General features: G+C 40.5%; 1 protein-coding gene across 3 annotated transcripts in view; it reads left to right on the top strand.

Annotated features, from left to right (window-relative positions):
* GCN2 (protein kinase family protein) overlaps positions 1-22,342 on the top strand; it is a 144,577-nt gene that overhangs the window by 113,127 nt on the left and 9,108 nt on the right. For 2 of the 3 annotated variants that reach the window (XM_010269827.3, XM_088894469.1), the window contains 4 exons: positions 3,836-3,921; positions 4,046-4,148; positions 4,287-4,409; positions 19,839-19,982. In XM_010269827.3, coding sequence (XP_010268129.1) covers positions 3,836-3,921; positions 4,046-4,148; positions 4,287-4,409; positions 19,839-19,949 — 423 coding nt within the window. In that variant the 3' untranslated portion in view covers positions 19,950-19,982. Of the gene's footprint in view, positions 1-3,835; positions 3,922-4,045; positions 4,149-4,286; positions 4,410-19,838; positions 19,983-20,512; positions 20,653-22,342 lie in introns of those variants that run through there. The other variant, XM_010269829.3, reaches the window with a different exon arrangement.

Below are 22,342 nucleotides of genomic sequence, written 5' to 3'. Positions count from 1 at the left end.
AAATCTTTGGATTTGCAATTTTATGCATCACTCCAGGTAAGCCTAAACTAAGACAAAATATCTAAAGGAAGCAAAATTAAATGTGATGAAATAAAATGGAAAAATGAGAATCTACATTTCAGGACTAGTAAACCAAGAAAGAAGCATGTCTTTGATATATTGTTCTAGTACCAACATTACATTGCATGCTTATTGTTTTCATCGTGGACTCCTGGCAGTTGGTCAGTTCTCCGAAGGTCCGGAGATGGCGACAGGAAAGAAAAGGGACGTCAGGAAGAGAGAAGAAGAGAGAGAGGGGCCTCTTGAGAAACCCTAGGTCAGAGTTATACTATGTTGTCTCCTTGGGGAAGAATTGCTCTCCCCTTTTTATAGAGAGAAAGTTAAGGTTACAGATGTGAACCAGTCTTCTAATATCAGATTTAAAATCGGTAATTAACAGTGCAAATCAGATCTGAATAATAGTGCAAGAGTTGTGTATGTCGAAGAGAAGAGGTAAGAGAAGAAGAAGTCGAATAATTCACCCTTCTCCTCTAACCCTATTTTATTAATCTCTAAAAATTAATGATGACAAGTATGCCCTTAAGTGGGTGGCCAGCTTGGCAATTACATAAAGAAAATAAAACAAGAACAAATAACAGGCCCATTAAGTGAGGCCCATCAACATAAAATTAAAGATAAAAATAAAGGATATCAAACAAGCAGCTGTTAGGGCCCATTCGGCCCAGTCTCTTTACACTCTCCCTCAAGCTGAGCATAGATGTCAATCATGCCCAGCTTGCTTATATAGTGTGTCAGTTTCCCTTTAGGAACTCCCTTGGTCAAGATATCAGCCAGTTGCTCTTCTGATGTGATAAATGGCAAACAAACTTCTCCTGAAGAGACTCTTTCCCTTATGAAATGCCTATCAACCTCAATGTGCTTAGTTCTATCATGTTGAATAGGATTATGTGCAATGTTGATAGCAGCTTGGTTGTCACAATAGAGCATCATTGGTTTCTCGTAGTCCACCCCCAATTCCTCTAGAAGGATCGTAGCCATAGTAGTTCTGACACACCATGAGCCATTGCCCTGTATTCTGCTTCAGTTGAGGATCTAGCAACTACTGATTGTTTCTTACTTCTCCAAGACACAATATTCCCAGCAACCAGAGCACAATAACCAGAGGTGGACCTTCTGTCATCAATACATCCTGCCCAATCTGCATCAGTAAAGGCTTCCAGCTTCATGTGACCATGCTTAGAAAATAGAATACCTTTCCCTGGAGTACCTTTCAAGTAGCACAGAACCCTTTCTGCAACAGCTAGATGAGTATCTCTGGGAGAATGCATAAACTAACTAATAACACTTATTGCATAGGAAATATCTGCCCGAGTCATGCAAAGGTATAACAACCTCCTAAGCAGTCTCTGAAACACTCCCTTATCAGACAAAGGTTCACCATCTGTGGCAGAAAGCTTATGATTAGGATCAATGGGAGTGGAGATAGGCTTAGCTCCAAGTTTACCCATTTCAGCAAGAAGATCAAGGACACATTTGCGCTGAGATATGAAGATACCATCCTTAGACCGAGCAACTTCAATACCCAAGAAATACCGAAGATCTCCCAAGTCTTTGATTTCAAATTCAGAGTTGAGAAATCCTTTTAGTTTACTGGCCTCTTCAATGGCATTACCCGTGACCACAATATCATCAACATAAACAATCAAGAAGGTCACTAGAGTGTTATTTCTCTTCAAGAACAATGTATGATCAGATTGTGTTTGAATGTAGCCAAAGGAGACAAGAGCAGCCCGAAATCTCTCAAACCAAGCCCAAGGGATATTCAATGGTAAACACCCATTTACACCCCACCGGTTCCTTCCCTTCCGGCAAGTCCACAATATCCCAGGTATGGTTCTTATATAATGCTTCACGTTCAGTCATCATAGCATCCCTCCATTCAGGTTGAGATAATGCTTCCGGTACAGACCTGGGTATCACATGTGCAGAAACAGAAACAAGAAAGGAGTAGTAGGAAGGAGAGAGAAGGCTGTAAGATAAATGTTTAGAGATGCAATGGGTTGTACACTTCCGCTTGCCCTTGCGAAGAGCAATAGGAAGGTCAAGGTCAGGGACGGTCGAAGCTGGATCGATAGAGGGCTGACCTGTTTCCTCAGGAACTATGGGAGTGGCAAGATGCTCTTCTGAAGGAGTGGAAACAACCTGCATATGTCTGAATCTCCGCCTTTGATAACACCTTTGGAGAGTAGGAGCAGAAGCAAGAGGAGGATCAGGGGTGGGTCCAGTGGAAGAGGTGGACACCCCATGATCAGACTCACAAGGAATGGGAAGAGGAACAGCTGGAGACATAGCAAAGGGTTCATCAGATGTCTCCCCCTCAAGAGGAATACTAAAGAAAGGAGTCAACTCTGCAAAGGTGACATCCCGAGATACAAAGCGGGTGCCATGAACTGGATCAAAACAACAATAACCCTTTTGTGTAGAGGCATATCCCAGAAACACACACTTATGAGCCTTAGGTTCAAATTTATGCCTTTGGTGACTATGAATATGCACATAACAAGTATTCCCAAAGACACGGAGAGGGAGAGAAAAGAGATCCTCATCCGGGAAGAGAAGACTAAAGGGGGTTTTAAAGCCAAGGACCCTGGAGGGCATACGATTGATTAGGTAGGTAGCAGTATGAACAGCATCTCCCCAAAACCTTATAGGAACATGGGATGCAAATAGAAGGGATCTGGCAACCTCAACCACATGTTTGTTCTTTCTTTCCGCCACCCCCGTTTTGTTGTGGAGTGTAGGAACAAGAACTTTGATGAATAACCCCAAAAGTTTCAAGAAAGGTGGAGAGGGTTTTCTCAAAATACTCCTTAGCATTGTCAGAGTGGAATATTTTGATACGGGTATTAAACTGGGTGAGGATGAGTTCATGAAAATTTTTCACAATAATTGGTACTTCATCCTGGGATTTCATGAGGTAAATCCAAGTATAACGAGAATAATCATCAATAAAAAGGATAAAATACCTGTAGCCCCCCATGGTTGGCATGTGATATGGCCCCCACACATCAGAGTGAACAATATGGAAAGGAGAAACAGATCTTTTATTACTGATTGAATAGGAATGTCTACAATGCTTTGCTAGCTCACATGACTCACAATGAAGTCTAGATAAAGACACTCCTTTAAACATATCTGTGAACAGATGACTTAAAGCAGAAAAAGACAAATGACCAAACCGAAAATGACATAACAAAATTTTGTTAACAGACTCTTGTTAGGGCCCATTCAGCCCAGTCTCTTTACAGTTACCAAGGAAGAAGTTCTTTTCTGTTAGGAAAGGAGATCTTTTTCCTTTTGTTTGACTATTAAGGGATCATTATTAGAGAATCCTATCCCTTATGGATTCTCTCCGTATGTGACCCTAGTATTCCAACGTGGCGCGGGTGACATCATCGTTTGGCGTGCGTACCCGCATGCGTAATTAAAAGATGCATGTGTAACCGGCATTTATTCCCAATCTACCGTGATTCTGCAGTTCTTGTAATGGTGCCGGGTTCATCGCAACTTGTCCTAGGTATGAGTTCATCGCAATCGCAGGTCTGCGATGAACTTATCGCAAGCATGCGGTGGGTTATGGATTCATCGCAAGCATCCACGTAGCATTGGTTTAACACCCTCTGTATTCTGATGGTCTTAGTGACCACTATGTACCTACACTTATTTTTGCAAACATGTACGACATTGTCCATCACCTACTGACCTGCTGAACTTCTATTATCCCGATTTGCATAATATCCAGTTTTAAGTTAACAATTTCCGTTTTCTTTCATAGAAATCAAATCCACCAGGTGCTGTTGGGACAAGCCTTGCATTAGAGAAGATTGTTCAGCATTCTCTAGTTGAGATTAGACCAAGCAGGTGCTATTTCTTTGCAGCTTTTTTATTTATTTTTCTATTGATATACCCTACCTTGAGTTAGCAGCTATATTGTTGTACCCTCTTGCAAATAATGTCTGGTATTTTGTCCATCTTGCTTATGCAGAAATGAATCTGGAACCGATTTTCTTATTTGCTCAAGAGGTAGTGGTGGTTTACTCAAAGAGCGAATGGAACTAGCTGCTGAGCTATGGCAAGCAAACATCAAGGTGAACTCATAACATATCTGAATAGCTTCTCCGGTTTCCAATTTGATATGTGCACTCTTATTTGGGAACATTCTATGTTATTAGTGCCACTGGTCTGCCATTTGTTTCTAACCTGTTTGTGTAATGGATATGTATCAGGCTCAGTTTGTCCCTATGCAAGATCCAAGCCTCACAGAGCAGTATGAATATGCAAACGAACATGATATTAAATGCCTCATAATCATAACTAACACTGGCTTGTCACCGACTGACTCTGTTAAGGTAATAGTTATTCATAACCTTAAGAACTATACAAGAGTAAGGTTGCTTGCCAAGATAGATGATTTGGGAACATTATTCTTGTACTTCTTTAAGTTACATATTTAAAGGTATATTTATATTACTTTATTGCAGATAGGATATCTTAAATGAAACTTACTAGTAGTCAACTTACATAATCTGATAGACAGTAATCTACAAAAGTAGTTTGTGTCCATTAATGAGAGCATGTTCTTCAACAAAGATTATCTCCTTCCATACCCTAAGGAAAGAATACAAACTAAAAAAAAAAAACTTCAATAGGTCTAGTATATACTTATATTCAAAGATGAAAATACTCCTCTGATGTCACAACTTATGCTTAATAATTAAATTCAGAACCAGAAATTCTTTGAGCCCTTTAAACAATCAGTTCCATAGACTGTCTACTCTATTTCATAAATAGTTTATGATTTGCATGGCTTCCTGTCTTTCTAGATCTATTTAACCAAATTCTAGGTGTTTACTTCAGAAAATAGAGCCTTCCTAAGGAGGCACACCTTTACATAATGTCTACGAGCAATGAACCCTATAGGGGGTAGCATGTACACTTTTTGCAAATCCTTATTTAGAAAAGGCATTCTTGACATCTAGCTAGAATAGAGGTCAAAAACCATTTACATCCACCAAAACACATTATAATTAACAACTTGTGTGATAGTTTTTCTAGTCTATAAAATGAGATACTTCTCGTAACATCCTACTAGTGTGCGGCCCTTATTTTTTCCAGTTTATAAATTTCATTCTCTCCATCTTTAGTGCCTAATTTATGATATAGTTAATCATATGCCCTTAATTCTTTTCAACTTCCTTTCCTATAGTAGAAGTTCAGGACTGTTATCAGTCTTGAACCCTAATGGATTTCAGGATCGAAAATAAGAAGAAAGGTAAGAGGGAAAAAGAGGAAAAGGGAGGAGAAGCAGTAGAACACAAGAGTTGAAAGGAGGAGCAGAAGCTTAATGTTCTGCCGCCGCCACTTTAAATAATATTTATAGGTTATGCTCATTACATGGAAAGGACAGATGAAAGGACAGATCTGCCCTTAGTCTTTACATAACAAATAGAGCAAAAAATAAGACTGAAATAAATAACAACTGAAACAACTAAATGACCAATAGCTAACCCTAGGCAGACTAGAACGTCTTCTACCCTATGAACACAGTGAGACCATAGCTGTGGGGCCCACATCAGTGTTCTCTACACTCCCCTTCAAGTTGGGAATAAGTGTTTATCATTCCCAACTTGGATAGATCTGCCTCTAGCTTCTTCCGTGGTACAGCTTTGGTGAGGATATCTGCCAGCTGCATGTTGGAGGTGATGTATGGGAGACACACTTCTTGTGATGAGACCCTCTCTCGTACAAAGTATCGATCAACTTCAATATGTTTAGTCCTGTCATGCTGCACTGGGTTGTGTGCTATATTAATAGCCGCTTGATTATCACAATACAGCATCAGGGGCTTCTCATACTCAATACCCAACTCTCCAAGTAGTGATCTCAGCCAAAGAATTTCAGCCACTCCATTAGCCATTGACCTGTACTCAGCTTCAGCACTGGATCGGGAGACAACACTCTGTTTCTTACTCCTCCAAGAGACTAGGTTATCTCCCACAAGAGCACAATATCCAGAGGTAGACCTTCTGTCATCAACACTCCTAGCCCAATCGGCATCCGTATAGACTTCCACCTTCACGTGGTCATTGTTCTTGAACAGTATACCTCTACCCGGGCACCTCTTCAAGTATGCTAGTATTCTTTCTGCTGCTAGAAGGTGTGTGGTTCTAGGAGAATGCATGTACTGATTGACAACACTAACGGCATAACTGATATCTGGCCGGGTGAGGCATAGATATGGGAGCTTTCCCACTAACCGCTGGAACATAACTTTGTCTTCAAGCAGCTCCCCACTCTCTGCACTAATCCTGTGGTTCTGTTCAATGGGTGTATCTGCAGGTTTGACACCCAGCTTTCTAGTTTCAGCCAAGAGATCTAAAACATATTTCCTCTGAGAGACAAAGATCCCCTGTTTAGATCTAGCAACCTCAATACCCAAAAAATACCGTAGTGTACCCAGATCTTTCACCTCAAATTCTTGATGAAGGAGCTGTTTGAGGGACTCAATCTCATGGTTGTCATTTCCTGTCACCACAATATCATCAACATATACTGCAAGTAGTGTCAGTGACGACTCCACCCTCTTGATGAACAGTGTATGATCTGACTGGGCCTGTACATAACCGAACTTCCCAAGGGCTAGTCTGAATCTGTCAAACCAAGCTCTAGGTGACTGCTTCAAACCATACAATGCCTTATTGAGCCGGCAGACCTTCTTACCTGTCTCTGTATCATAGAATCCAGGAGGCAACTGCATGTAAACCTCTTCTTGCAAGTCCCCATTCAGGAAGGCATTCTTAACATCCATTTGGTACAAAGGCCAAGTGTAGCTTGCTGCAAGAGATAATAGAACCCGAATGGTGGTCATCTTGGCTACCGAGGCAAATGTCTCCAAGTAATCTATACCATAAGTCTGTGTGAACCCTTTTGCAACTAGCCGAGCTTTGTACCTCTCAATGGAACCATCTGCATTGTGCTTCATAGTAAATACCCACCTGCATCCAACTGGTTTCTTGCCTTTGGGCAAGTCAACTAGCTCCCAGGTATTATTTTTCAACAGGGCATCCATTTCAACTTGCATTGCACCTCTCCACTCCGGGACTGATAGGGCTTCTTGCACTATTCTCGGAATAGGGACATCAGCAACGGAGGTGAGATAGGACCTGTAGGAGGGAGATAGGCGATCATAGGACAAAAACTGAGAGATGCAGTGGGCTGTAGATGTGGTGCAATGCCGTTTTCCTTTACGGAGGGCAATGGTAAGGTCAAGGTCATCTGCAGGGGGTGAGGTAGCAACAATGGAAGGAGTCTCTGTGGGCCCTGGGACTGTAATATCTGGACTTGGAGCTGCAGAAGAGGTTGGAGCTGGCCGGGACTGCTGATGACCGGGATCAACTTGCCTGCATTGCTTGTGATAGACTCTCAACTCCCGATCCCTCTGACCACCCTCGCTACTGCAGCCCTCATCACCAACTGGAATAGGTAAGGGAACAGCCCCAAAAGTATTAACCCTGTCCTCACTGCACTCCCCCTGAAGAAAAGGACCCAAATCTCCACGACCCAAATCTCCACGCTCACTACTCTCACCCTTAGGAGAGACCCAAGAATAATAGGGTGTCTCCTCAAAGAAAGTGACATCCATGGATACAAACTTCTTCCCTGAGACAGGATCATAACTACAATAACCCTTTTGAGTTTGTGCATAACCAAGAAAGATGCATTTGGAGGCCTTGGGTTCAAACTTGGAGTGATGGGGACCGAGAAGCTGAACAAAACAGGTACAACCAAATGTCTTGAGGGGAATAGTGAACAACTCCTCACTGGGGTATAGAAGGGAAAAAGGAGGTTTCATATCAAGAACCCAGGAAGGAATCCGATTAATAAGATATACCGCCGTAAGGATAGCATCACCCCAGAAGCGAATAGGGACATTGCAACCGATTGGTCTCCATTGAGTCCATCTCTGCTCTCATGGCCTCCACCCACTTCTGGGAATCTATGTCCAACATAGTTTCCGAGTAAGTCACGGGATCCTCCTTACTAGTCAAGGTTTCCACCAGGTAACTATCCTGGTCATAACCATAACGGACTGGGGGCATGGATACCCGAGTGGATCTTCTGGGTTGGTCACTACCTAGAACTTGTGGGACATCTCCCACTGCTCCTGAGCTCTCCTCATCAAGAACAACTTCCTGACGATGGGTGTCCAGGAAATAATCGGTTTCCAAGAATTGTGCATTTCGACTGCAGAACACTTTCTGCTCACTTGGGTCATAGAATAGATAACCTACAGAGCCTTTTGGGTAGCCTACAAATAGGCAATGGCTGGTCTTAGATTCCAACTTGTCTGCACTCGTTCTTTTAACGTGTGCTGGACAACCCCAAATCTTCAAGTGTCTGACACTTGGTTTCTTTCCGGTCCAAAGTTCATATGGAGTATTCGGAACCGATTTGGTTGGAACCTGATTCAGCACATAAATCGTAGTCTCTAATGCGTAACCCCAAAAGGATGTCGGTAACTCTGAGTGTATGAGAAGCGACCGGACCATATCCAATAAGGTCCTATTCCTCCTCTCTGAAACACCGTTAAGTTGTGGTGTAGCAGGAGGAGCTAATTGTGATACTATCCCATTGTCCTTTAAGTAGTCCCTGAATTCGTCAGAGAGATACTCGCCACCTCGATCTGATCGAAGGGCTTTAATTTCTCTCCCTAACTGTTTCTCGACCTCTTGTCTAAACTCTTTGAACTTTTCAAAGGATTCAGACTTGCGTCTCATTAGGTACACGTAACCATATCGTGAAAAATCATCTGTGAAGGTGATAAAATACACGTGTTGATTTCGTGTCCTAACACTCAGGGGACCATATACATTAGTATGTATTAGGTCAAGTGTGCCTGTACATCTTTCAGGCTTACCGTTAAATGGCCGTTTCGTCATCTTGCCTTGTAGGCAAGGCTCACAAGTGGGAAGATCTTCTACAGTTAGAAAATCCAAATGACCATCCTTTACCAACCTTGTGATTCGGTCAACACCGATGTGGCCAAGTCGGTAATGCCACAGACACGTGGGATTAACTGTATCACGGGCTCTCTTCTTGGGGATTTCAGCCGACGTATTTTCGGTTATGTTAGTTTCTAGAGAAGGATGTAGAACATAGAGACCGTTCTCCAGTTCCCCGTATGCGATGAATCTGTTGTTTCTTTTAATAGTAATCGTATTACTAAAGAAGACAGAATAACCATCTGCACACAATTTTGAGACAAAAATCAAATTTCTCCTTAAATTTTGTACATAAAGACAATCTTTCAGTACAATTATTCCTTCTCTAAAAAATAACTCCACGGTTCCTATGGCCGCGGCTGCAACAGTTGCAGTAGTCCCCAAGTAGAGTGTGACTTCTCCTTCACTCAGCCTTCTGCTTACCTTGAACCCCTACAGTGAGTTACACGCATGAGTTGAAGCCCCGGAGTCAATACACCAGGACGCAGAAGCTACCAACAAATTGGTTTCTATAACACAAGTTTCGAAGTTACCTTTCTTGGATTCCAGGTAGGCAGGACAATTCCTTTTCCAGTGGCCGGTCTTCTTGCAGAAGTGACAGGCATCCGATGCTGTCTTTCTTCTGCTTCTTGTTCTTAGTGGTTTTCTTTTGAGGCTTCTTTGCCTTCCTCTTTCTCTTGCCTGTCTTGCCAGCTTCAACAAGCATGGCTACAGGCTCATCCTTTCTAATCAGTTCTTCAGCTCTTTGCAACATATTGCTGAGCTCTTGCAAGCTGACATTCAGCTTGTTCATGTTATAATTCATGATGAACGGATTAAAGGAAGGAGGCAAAGAGTTAAGGATAACATCTATCTGGGTTGCAAGGTCCAGCCCGGATCCAAGAGCCTCCAGTTCGTTGATGTATTCCATCATCTGAAGACAATGGTCGTGAACTTGTTGACCCTTGGACATTTTTGCGGTCATGAACTGTTTCAAGACCTTTTGTTGAGTAGAACGATTCTGCTCTTCATACATCGTCCTGAGACTGTTCAATATGTCCTTGGCAAGTTCGATCTGATCGAACTGCCTCTGTATCGGGTTGTCCAAGGAGGCAATGATGTAACACCGGGCAAGGGAGTTTTTCTCTTCCCATTCTTGATAGTCTCTCCTTCGGGCCTCAGAAGCCCTATCACCCGGACGCTCTGGGGCAGGATTCTTTGCCACTTTGTCCAGCTTTTCAGAAGCTAGGACCAGCATAAGGTTCCTGCACCAGTCAGCATAGTTTGGGCCCTTCAACTTGTTGTCATCAAGCAGTCTTGCAAATGATCCGTTTGCCATTTTCTGATAAAAGAGCAAACATCAGTCCACAACCTAATTTGATTCATGTTCATTTCATAGATATGGATTTTAATCTACGATCCATTTCCATTTATTCGTCTCTGAGATTTCCCTCCTTTCTCAGTGACGGAGACTACGGGTTGTCTCTAGAAATGTGGGAAATCACATAGGGTGCATGGAGCCAACTGTTTCAGCTGCATAACCCCACCACCTTTCTGTGAAGGATCATATCCACTCATCATATGAGTTTTCCCTTTGGCCTCTATCAGACAAGGTTCAGAGCCGTTTTCAGGTAAACCTTTCTGTCCAGTGAGTGCTTACTCATCATATTCGTGAACGCCAAAGTACCGTGAGAGAGTTCCCATTTTCTGGTGAAGCCCCTCCCACATCAGTCTATGACGCCCCTATCATCTTATGAAACACTCAGACAAGCCCAACAGCAAATGGATAGCCCATTTTCTGGTGCGTTTCCTCATTACTGAAGGACCCATCCTCATGCTAATGATGGAAGGCCTTTAGAGAGTTCATCATATGAATCTCCCTATCACATGCACTCATATTAGCCGAAGGGAACAGTTAATTACGCCCTAGTTCTAATTTTACGTCAAACCAAAGTGGCTCCCACTGACTTTCATAAAGCCAGATTTCGGTGGGCCTAAATCGGCTAGGGTTCCGCACGTAACCTCTTGATGAGGTGTGGGGCCCACCACTGAGGGAGGTCATCCAATGACCAAAAGGGACACCATGGCAATGATGTGCATTCAGCCATGGTGTGCGCAAGAGCCACTGTCGATTGAGCATGGGCCAAGTACTTATGGCCCATGTACGTAGCACATCACACATCCATACATCACATGCAAGGATAAATTGATCCAATCAATTAACCATCTGTAAGGCCCATTCGAAGCTCATTTCAAATCCATAATATTAACTATTAATATTATCTAGGTATATGGGCCGAATGGTTCAACCCATATAGCTTTAAAAGTCAAGTGGGCTTTTAGCAGTTTTAACCTTTTAAAACTGGGCCTTTACAGGTTGGGCCGAATTAACCATTTAATTAAACACCAATCCTTAGGCCCATTAGTGGGAAAATTAGGGCTGACTTTCAGCCTTGATTAAACCCTAGATTCGGTTCAAACTATTTGAACCAATCTTGGTTCGAATGAGTCTAGGGTTTGATCTTTAATTAAATCTTTAATTCAAGAAAATAATCTGAAATTAAATATTGATAAAAGAAAAACAAGAATCAGTCAACCAGGGCTGTTCGCACAATCCATCCTGCAAAACAGAGGTTAGATCACAGAATGCAGTTTCACAAACTGCAAATCTCAGATAGCGATTCTCCCATTTGCGAAATCTCCTTCTCTGCGAAATCTCCTTTTCTGCGCCGCCATCTTCGATCCAAAATAAAATAAATAGAAATCCTATTTCTATTAATATTTACATCAGATCGAATACCTATACATTGAGTCTAGAAAATAAAAAAAATTATTTACAGACCAAAAATAATTCAAGAACTGCAGAATCGCAGGTTCCCTGCGCAAATCAAGAATTCGATCTCCTCTTGTACAAACAGCCCATAAATCAAGAAAATCATAAAGAACAATTCTAAATAATAATCAGATTCATGTAAAATTAATTTCAGATTATTCACCCATTAAGTTTGGGAACAAATTTCCCAGAACCCATATCTGCGCAAATCGGGTAGAACACCTTCTGCCCATTTCGCAGGTTCAGATCTGAAACAAACTGGTTCAAGATTTGAACCATGGCTCTGATACCACTGAAGGAATGAGAGATCCATCCTATGGACGCCCAAAGATTGCGGAATAAGGGGGCGAATTTCAAAAATTTTCCTCTCCCTTCAACTGGGAATCGCATTCCCTATTTAGAAAATCATATTTTCAAGGATCATTCTTGAACCTTAAACTGAATCAGATCTGAACCAAAAGGAGTAGGAGAGAATTATACCTGATACGGAGAAATAGTATCTCCCAATGGAGGTGTTCACGCCCAAGGAAGGATCCAAAAACTGCTCCCACTGAAGATGGCGCAGTGCAGGATGGAGCAGAATCAGCAGTGTTCTTCTCCAAGAACTCTGTCCTTCGCAAGAATCAGCAGGATGGTATGTGAGCACAGCTTCCTTTCAATCCTTTCTCAAAGAACTGATGTCAAGATCCAATCTTGACTTCTCCCACAACTGGAGATCGAACTGGCAAACAGGGCGGCAAGAACAAGGAGGCGGCAAGTGAGTATTCGCAGGGTGCAGAATTCTCTCTTCTTGATTTCAGCACTAAAGAAAATCTGATGTTGTGTGTCTTCTTAAGGCTGCCGCCCCCTCCTTCTTTTGTTAACCTAAAAGGATTAGCTCCTAATCCAATTAGGAGCAGCTTATCCAAATCATATTTGGATAAGACTTCTCTTCAGGTGATAGGGATAAATCCTTATCTTATCTGCAGATTAGATTAGCTTTCTCCTAATCTCATTAGGAGGTTTCTAGATCTGAATCATATTCAGATCTGAACTCTCTGAGTGGATAGGATTAAGACCCTATCCTATCTGCTAATCCATCTCAGAATTCGCCCCTTTAATTAACTAAATGAATAGCCCAGTTTGAAATGGGCTTTAGGCCCATTAAGCTTATGTGCTCACTTAACCTTCCTAACTACTGCCCAGTTGGGCTTCCTTGTATGGCGTGGGACCCAAGCATTGATCTACACATCAGCCACATGGGTTCAGCCCAGCCTTTGTTACAAGGCCTGGCCGAATACACTATTAAAGACAGTGCACCCCCTGAAACCCATCGAATGGGCTCTATGGGCCCAACACTTACCCTAAGTGGTCCCTGGGCCAAGCCACCTTGTAACACCCAGGGACTGTGGGCAGATGCAAGATTAGCCCATCAGGTATTATCCTCAATGGTCTTACACTTAACCTCTCAGCCCATAATGATCATACACTGCCCGACAAGAGAGGACCTCTCCCTCGGCTGCAACGAACAGTGTTGCACTCTCCACTTATATGGATCCCGGGAATTAAAACCTTTTTGCAAACATTTTAAAAACCATAATATATATACTTTTATATCTCATATAAAATATACTTTGCAAAACAAATCTCAACGGTTGAAATCGGTTGCCAGCAATCTTGGTTTCCATCAGTGAGAGTGCATCCCCGATCATTACCTTTGTCCGACAAAGGGGCTGATCCTGTCACTATGATCACCCACTCAGATGAATTCTCGGACTGTCCCAACATACCCAGGTTTTGACCCCCGCTAAGGATCTCACTGATTGGCACATCAAAGACAGCCCGATCCGACACCTAGTGCAGTATCATAATTGAGTCTAGGGGTCGGGTGTAACTTTCCAGTTTTGCCCATCAATCTCCAAGGTCCAGGGCAATACTAGAAATCTGGTCCAGTTCATAGATTCAATTAATCCTACACTGTATGTGCCTAGGGTCTCACCCTGGCAGTTGAGACAGGCCACCCCAACCAACTTGGTGGCACCACAGTGTCAGCCTTGTCAGGATAGGTCTCCCCAGACCGACCCACTGGCTGTGAATATTCTAAACTAACACGAGTCTCATTAAGTGTCCAGTTTAAGGGTATTACACAGAAACATACCAAGGGAACATGAATCAAATATGCACTTTTATTCATTTACAATAAACTCATAAAGTACATCATTCTGATTGAAGCTAAGGGCATACAAAACTGTCTAACAAGCTATAGATACTTTATCCCTTCCAGATGACAAGTAATAAGTAGTAAACAAAGAGGGCAAGCTAGTCATATGGTCGGATACACCTGAATCTATTACCCAACAAGGTTCAGTAGTACCTGGAGCGGAGGCATGGTAGGCTGAGGCTCGAGTACCTGAGTGTGCAAAGGCCGATGTGGCCGGGGCTGACGATGACTACGGTAATTGAGCTGAACTGCTAACTTCCTTCTCCAATTGTATTAGAGCAGCCCGAACTGCAGCTAAGGTCTCTAATGGTGTGCCTCTTGTGCCAGAGGATGCTGAATCAGTAGTCATAGCCACATGAGCATTACCCTTTTTATTTCTCAACTTTGCCGGGACGAAATGGGGATGCAGCTTCCAACATGTTTCTTTTGTGTGTTTAGGTTTCTTGCAATGCTCACACACCACATCCCTTTTATCTTCCTTCTTTCTGTCCCTCTCTGAATCACCCTCTATTTTGGGTTTGACAGCTACCAAGGCAGGTGTAAGCGGCTGAGGTTGCATCATGACTTTCCTCCTGGTCTCTTCACTATGCACTAAAGAGTATGCCTGAGAGAGGGTCACACTATCTCTGGTCAAAATCTGCTGCCTCACAATATCATATTCTGAATTCAGTCCTGCCAGGAACTCAAACACTCTGTTTGTCTCGATGTGCTTTCTATGTATATGAGCATCTTTGGGACTCTCCCACTCAAGAGTCTCTAAGTGATCAATCTCATGCCACAGGGACTTCAAGGTAGAGAAGTAGACCGACACCGGTTTCTCTCCTTGTTTAAGGGAATTCACCTCACATTTCAATTCATATGCTCTGGCAACATTAAGGGGTTGGGAGTAAGTCTCTTTCATCACATTCCATATCTCCTTGGTTGTCTTTGCCCATAAGTAATTTCGGCTGATATGGGGCTGCATAGAATTGTAGAGCCATGTCATAACCAAGTAGTTTTCTTGGATCCACTTGGTATACATAGGGTCTCCCTTGGAAGGTTCTGCCACATCTCCCAAGAGATACCCTACTTTGCCCCTTCCCCCAATAGCCATCATGGCTGATTGGGCCCATTCCAAATAGTTTGATCCATCAAACTTTACGGTTGTAATCTGAAAACCTGTCTCAAAACCACCATCATAACTGCTGTTCCCACAACTGCCTTCTGCCTGATTCTTAAACTCCATTTCGGTCAAGAACCAGAAGTCTCAAAATTAGGTTACTACAGTCAAAACCAGCACTAGGACTACCGACCACAATCACAAAAACAGTATAGAACCAATCTGTACTCACAGTAGATGTGCATGAAACATGTATAAAACTGATCTGAAATCAATAACCACACACAACAGCAACAGTCCGAACTGTTTTCACCCCTTTAGAAGTGTTCGAAACCCCAAGAGAAAACTGAAAAACAGTTTGAAGAACAATCTGATATGCTGAAGCCAATTTGAGGTTTTAATCAGTCCTAAAGGCCGTACACTCCAGACAGTACCGTACAGATAAGGTTTGTATTAGGGTTAATATGAAACCCTAAAACTGATCAATGTTGAGGAGAACTATTAGGGTTTGCCGCAGGGATAAAATCACAAGGTTCAGTCCAATACTAGGGTTTGCCGCAAGGATAAGACAAAACCCTAGAGAATAGAGAGATAAAACCCTAGAGTGGTTCAGCCACCCTTGCTGGATAGGTCCAACCTACCTTCTCTGATATTACTTATCTCAGAAAATAAAGGACTTACAATAGGATTCAGTTCGCTGCCTACCAAGGTTACCCGAACCCTAGCCTTCTCTGATTCTTCCTAATCACCAACTCGCTGCAACTGTGGCACTTCTTCACACAGCTGCTAATCCTCTGGAGATCTCCAAGAATCAGTCAACGAACTCTGCTATCTCAGCTTCCAGCCTTAGATGGTTCTCATGTGGTCGGCTGGACTAGACTCACATGAGAAACCCTAGCTCTGATACCAAGTAGAAGTTCAGGACTGTTATCAGTCTTGAACCCTAATGGATTTCAGGATCGAAAATAAGAAGAAAGGTAAGAGGGAAAAAGAGGAAAAGGGAGGAGAAGCAGTAGAACACAAGAGTTGAAAGGAGGAGCAGAAGCTTAATGTTCTGCCGCCGCCACTTTAAATAATATTTATAGGTTATGCTCATTACATGGAAAGGACAGATGAAAGGACAGATCTGCCCTTAGTCTTTACATAACAAATAGAGCAAAAAATAAGACTGAAATAAATAACAACTGAAACAACTAAATGACCAATAGCTAACCCTAGGCAGACTAGAACATCTTCTACCCTACGAACACAGAGGGACCGTAGCTGTGGGGCCCACATCAGTGTTCTCTACACCTATCATTTTTTGTTTTTCCAAGTTCTACATTTTTAGTCTTTGGCATTCTTTATGGAATGCCTGTTTACATTGAATATGAGCATTATGATCGGGATTGGAGATACTCCTCATTCATTATTAGAGGATTGTGCATTGGTTTTATATTGTATGGTGGGAGAATTTCCTTCTACTTACCTGGGCTTGCCAATTGGAACAAAATCTTCCTTTTCCTCTACTTAATATCTGTAATTTTTGGGAAGGATAACATTGATTAAAAGTGTTCTATCCAATACCAGTTTATTATTTATCCTTACTTAAAATTCCAGCTTAAGTTGAAAAGTCAATTGGGAAGAGTGCAAATACAAATATGTACACTGCAAAACCTGGTATTTGCACTGTACATATAGTACTTCCAAACTAAGGCTCAGTTTGGAAAGAGTACAAATACAAATATGTATAGTGCAAATACAGGTTTAGAAATACAAAATACAAGGCTTTGCACCACTGTACATATTTTTATTTGCACACTTTCGAAACTGAGCCTAGGGAACATTATGAGAGACACAATGCAAGGTACATTGACAAATACCTTTTCTTTCAGTAATATGAACATTTTAGATAATTAGGAAGGTAAATAAGATCAATAAAACAAGGAGAGAACATACCTTGATTAGGTTTTGTACCCATGAATCTTTTGCCAAAGCTCGGGTCCTGATTTTTCTTCTCATGCTAGGGTATTGCTCAAAGACAATGTGTTACACCTTAACCCAAGTGTACTGTCAAGTGGGCAAGGGTCTACTTGGGTAGTCCCTGAAGCAACACATCAAAACAATGCTTGGTTGTGGTGTTAAATACGAAAAGGTTTCTACATCCCTTTGGACAAGGGCAGGTAAAGAAGTTAGTCCAAGAAACACAACCTTGTTTAGCCACTTGGAATGTTGGAACATTAGTAGGAACAGTTCTATAATTAGTAGACACAATGAAAGGGAGAAGGATTAATATTGCAAGCTTATGGGAAGCTAAATGGAAGGGAAAAAGCTAAAGAAGTTGATGGCTACAAACTATGTTACGCTGGAGAAGTGAATAATAGAAATGGACTAGCAATAATGGTAAATAAAGATTTAAAGAAATGAAATTATAAATGTTAAAAGAGTTGGTAATAAAATAATTTTAACTACACTTATTTTAAGGAGGAAATCATTTTTTATATGGCTTGTCCAGGATATTTACTTATGATAACATGTAACACAAATGCATGATACTTCAAAGAAGATACGTCCTTGTAATAAAATGTAACAATTGTTCATTAATAATGTAGGAAATAACTTTTTTTCTTGGCTTGGCAATTGTCATGCCTTGGTATGGTTGCACTTTACCTTGTATATCCAGTGTTGATATCAGCATGACTTGTGGCTAAGGCTTAAAATATCGATACAATACGTCCGATACAGGGTGTACCATATTGGTATTGGTGGTGGACGATACTGGATATACTACAACTGGCATTGTATCGTGCCAATCATGTGTATCGATAAATACGGTGTTGTACCAATGCGTATCACATTGTATCAACCAATACAAGCCAATACGCATCGATACACATAGATTCGTGCACAACTCCTATATTAAAAATGCAGCTGGTGCGATTCAAACCCAGGTTTAATTAACTAGACATTAGAGCTTAGCATCTTAAGCTGCTAAGCCACCTTTTATTTGTGATATGAAGTGAAATAAAATATAATTTACTATCTTAATTGTAAACATGCAATCTAAAGAAATGCCATATCAAATATTAATATGTTCAACAATTTCAACGTAAAATTAAATAGAATAATAGTAAAAATTAATATTTATAATTATAAATGAAATAAAAAATTATACTAATTTTATATTTACATCAAAATTTTATTTTCTACTCTCAATAAGTTTATACAAATAAAGACATTAATAATAGAGTAATTATTTTAGTACTTAAAATTCATACATTTTTACATGAATATACATATATATATATATATTAAAATTTTAATATATTTTTATAAATTATTAATTGATATTTCATTTACACTTGATAATAACATATATACTATTTATAAAAATTACAAAATTTTCAAGCATAAAATATTATATTGAATCTATCAAATATATTAATTTCAATTTATATAAAATTGATTTCTTATTTCAGAAAATTTATTGGAATAAAAATGTTAATAATGGAATAATTTTTTTAATTAAAAATTATGAATTTGTGTATGATATGTATTTTAAAAATTTTTAATATATAGATATGAAATATTTTAAGTTAAGATTATATATTTTATAAATTATCAATTGATATTATCTGACAATAAAATTTATTATTTACAAAAAGAAATATATTGTTTATCAAACATTTCAAAATTTAATATTTAGCTGACTTTTTTGTTAATGTTGAAAAGTAAAAATAGTAAAATAGAAAATAATTGATATTAGTAATTAAAATATAATAGTTGTATATGTTTTGTGTCTTAGACTTAAATAGAATAGTAACATAATAATGGATTTATGCATGTGTTAATTTGTAAAGATCTATATAATTGATGGATTATCAACAAAATTGCATGATATCTATGCATCCCATTATATTAATTGTGATATATCTTTTCATATATACCATTAAAATAAACATTTCTTATATATTTATACCTTATTTATAGTTATTTTAACCTTTAAGTTAGTGTAATTGATGTATTACTGATATTTGTCTGTATTTTCCTAGCATATCCATGTATTTTTATATCTTTCATCCGTATCCATGTGTTTCCAAAGTGTATCGTATCCGTATCCATATCCATATCCAAGTTGTCCGATACAATACCCGATACCAATACTTTAATCCTTTCTTGTGGCAAGGCACGTTAAAGTGCCAACAATTCGTAAATCCTTAAGTATGAAATGTCCTGGTAGCACTTCTAGTAGCTTCTATCCTGCCTGTCACAGAGATGTCATCTCAAGTGAATAAAACATAAACTGGGAGTTTTGTCAAAATACCGATCATTAAAGTGTGTTACTTCTTATTCCTTTGTGATTTAAGAGGTCTGTGGCATCCATGAGCATTACACTAGCATCTGCCAATGATCATTAAAAGTTAATAAGAATGCCAGTCTTTTCTGTTTTTGTTATTATTGGCTCCAGAGTAGCATTAAAGTAGTTTTGAATTTTGATTAATATCTTTTCCATTGAATCTCCACAAATAACTTTATATGAAACTACAACGGGATTCTAACATGCTCAAATCTGATTTTTGATAGCGCTACCTCTCCCAGCCTTAATCTGCATGTCCCTGTTTGGTCTTGGTTGTAATTAGATCCTTAAAACCTATCTTACAATCATGGTGTTTCAATTTGTTGTAGGTCCGCCATCTTGAACTTAAGAAGGAGAAGGAAGTTGAGGGAGGAGACCTTGTGAAATTTCTAACAGAAGCTGTTGCAACACAGTTCAGGAACCTCTCTATTCGGAATTAAGCGTGCCCATGGTCTAAAGCTTCACTTGTCGAGGTGCAACTTGTTTTGGTTTAACCTGAGTTTTTGTACATGTTAGGCTTGGGTTTGGGCTTGTGCTTGGACCAGGCCTTGGGTAATTCAAACCTGATTTAAGCCAACCCAAGTTAGACCCACCCAAGCACGACCCGACCTTTAGATATATTATACCATATAGTTTAGAAAAAAAATCATTGCCCGATGTTGGTCCTAGCTATTTGGAATCTTGGGAAGGGTTGTCTGGGTACGGTTCTAACCTTTGGCATTTTTGGTTGAGCTGCTTTGGAGAAGCCATTGCAAGAAGCTTCAACAGAAAGCCCCTTTTCTAGTTGGACAGAAAATTTGGGCTTTCACCAAACATTGCTTATATGCTATCCAGGTAGGGTCTACTGTGCAAAGCCAAAGCTGTCGCAGGAAAGCCTCCCAAATGGGCACTTAAGCTTTGTGCTTTGGGGCTTAAAAGTGTTTTGGCTTTAGATCTTATGTTTTTAAAAGCAACTCTTACAAAATGCTCAAAACACTTTTTGGCTCATTTTTGTTTCCCACAGCCCAAAGCTCAAAAGCAAAAGTATATCCAAATGGAGCCTGAGACTTGGAGAGGGACTAGTGTAGGACTCTCTGCCATTGAGATGAATGATTAGCCAAGTATTGCCATCCTCTGGCAGTCTGATCAGTTAGAACATCTTTAGCTCCCCTCAGTTAGAAATCAATGTGCTATCCTGATAGTGATCGGATCAATAATGACAGAATTGGACTGTCTCATGTTAGAGAAAATTCTGTAAGTCCTTCCCATATGCTCCCCAGAGTTATCATTACAGTGCATCACATAATTTTTGCCCTTGTAAGGCAAAAGAAGCCTTTTTTTTTTATCAATAACTGTGGATTGAATTAATATTAAAAATATGAGAAAATTACAGGGCAAGGGGGCTAAACAATCATAGCTCCCAAAAACAACCATTAAGCATCAAAAGAACAAACATTACAAGACAGCCCAAAAAAAAAGAATGTCTGTTCACCCCTTGTCTAGCTAGACCATCTGCCCAAGAGTTCACACTTCTTTTTACCCATTTATATTGGATTTCCATGTCCTTAGTCAGCCACTTGAATTTCCTCTTTTCATTACTGTAATTCCAAAGTCTAAGACTATATCTCCCACCCCAACTGGTCCAGAATACATAGCTAACTGCTTCCCTTGTTCATCTCTTATTACTCCTATTCCGGATGGCCCTGGATTGCCCAAGCTGCTCCATCAAAGTTTAGTTTAACAAAGTCATGGGGCGGGGGGATCCAACAAACATTTGAGGCCTTCCTCATTGGAACAAGTTCTGCTATCTCCTTCTACTTTCTTTACAGCTCATCAACTGAGAATTCTACGAACAGAGCCAAGGTTTTCAGCCAGTGTATAACCCTAATGTGGATGACCTCCAGCATTGCTTCAAACTTCTCTCCTTATCTTTAAATATTCGTGAATTTCTCTCCTCCCAAATAGTCCAACAGACTGCAGCCCTCATACACCTCCACATAAACTTGGCCCTTTTTGTTGGCCAAAATGGCATAAATGTGAATAGGCTTTGCACATTCGAAGGGGGGGTCCACCTGCACCCAAACAAAGAAGTACACCACTCCCAAATGATGTTAGTGAACCGACAGGAGATTAGTAAGTGATATCCAGACTCACCATCAGCTTTACAGAGGACACACCAGTGAAGACAAAAACAACTATTGGGTCCTTTTCTTTGAAGTAAATCTTCTGTGTTAACTCTTTTCAGAAAGGCTTCCCAACAGAAACTCCCAACCTTAGGAGGTATAGGATGACACCACACCTCTTTAACAGGGAAAGACAAGCTAGAAGAAGAAGAATGTGTGAGAGCACTAAAGAAAGAGTCACAAGCGAAAGAACCAGAGGGGGTGAGAGTCCAAATTCTACTATCTGCCTTTGTTGGCTCTAGGAACACCCCTTCAAGAATGGATAACAGTGATGGGATACCATCAAGCTCTGTGTCCCTGATATCTCTTTGCAAGTCCATGTTCAAGCCGACCCCAGAAATAGAATTAGAAGGAACAATGAATGAAGACATCGGTTCATTTTTAAAAGTGGAAAGGGCAAAAAGGCTTGGGAATTGGTCTTTTAGGGAGGAGTCCCCAATCCAAACATGTTCCCAAAAATTAATGAGATTGCCTAAGTGCAAGTCATACCTGATCCATGGAGAAAACAAAGGTAGAATAGCTTGAATAGCTTTCCAAGGAGATGCTCTTGTACTCTTTGCCAGAATCCCAGAGTCTCATCCATTTGCTACAACCCCATGAATACTTCCCACTATCTCCACCCAAAGTTTGTCCTTCTCCAATGAGAACCTCCAAAGCCATTTCCCCAGAAG

This window comes from Nelumbo nucifera, chromosome 1 (genome assembly GCF_055504915.1).
Source record: "Nelumbo nucifera cultivar China Antique chromosome 1, China Antique-T2T, whole genome shotgun sequence".
In the NCBI taxonomy this organism is placed as follows: domain Eukaryota; kingdom Viridiplantae; phylum Streptophyta; class Magnoliopsida; order Proteales; family Nelumbonaceae; genus Nelumbo; species Nelumbo nucifera.
This window is presented reverse-complemented; position numbering and strand designations above follow the sequence as displayed.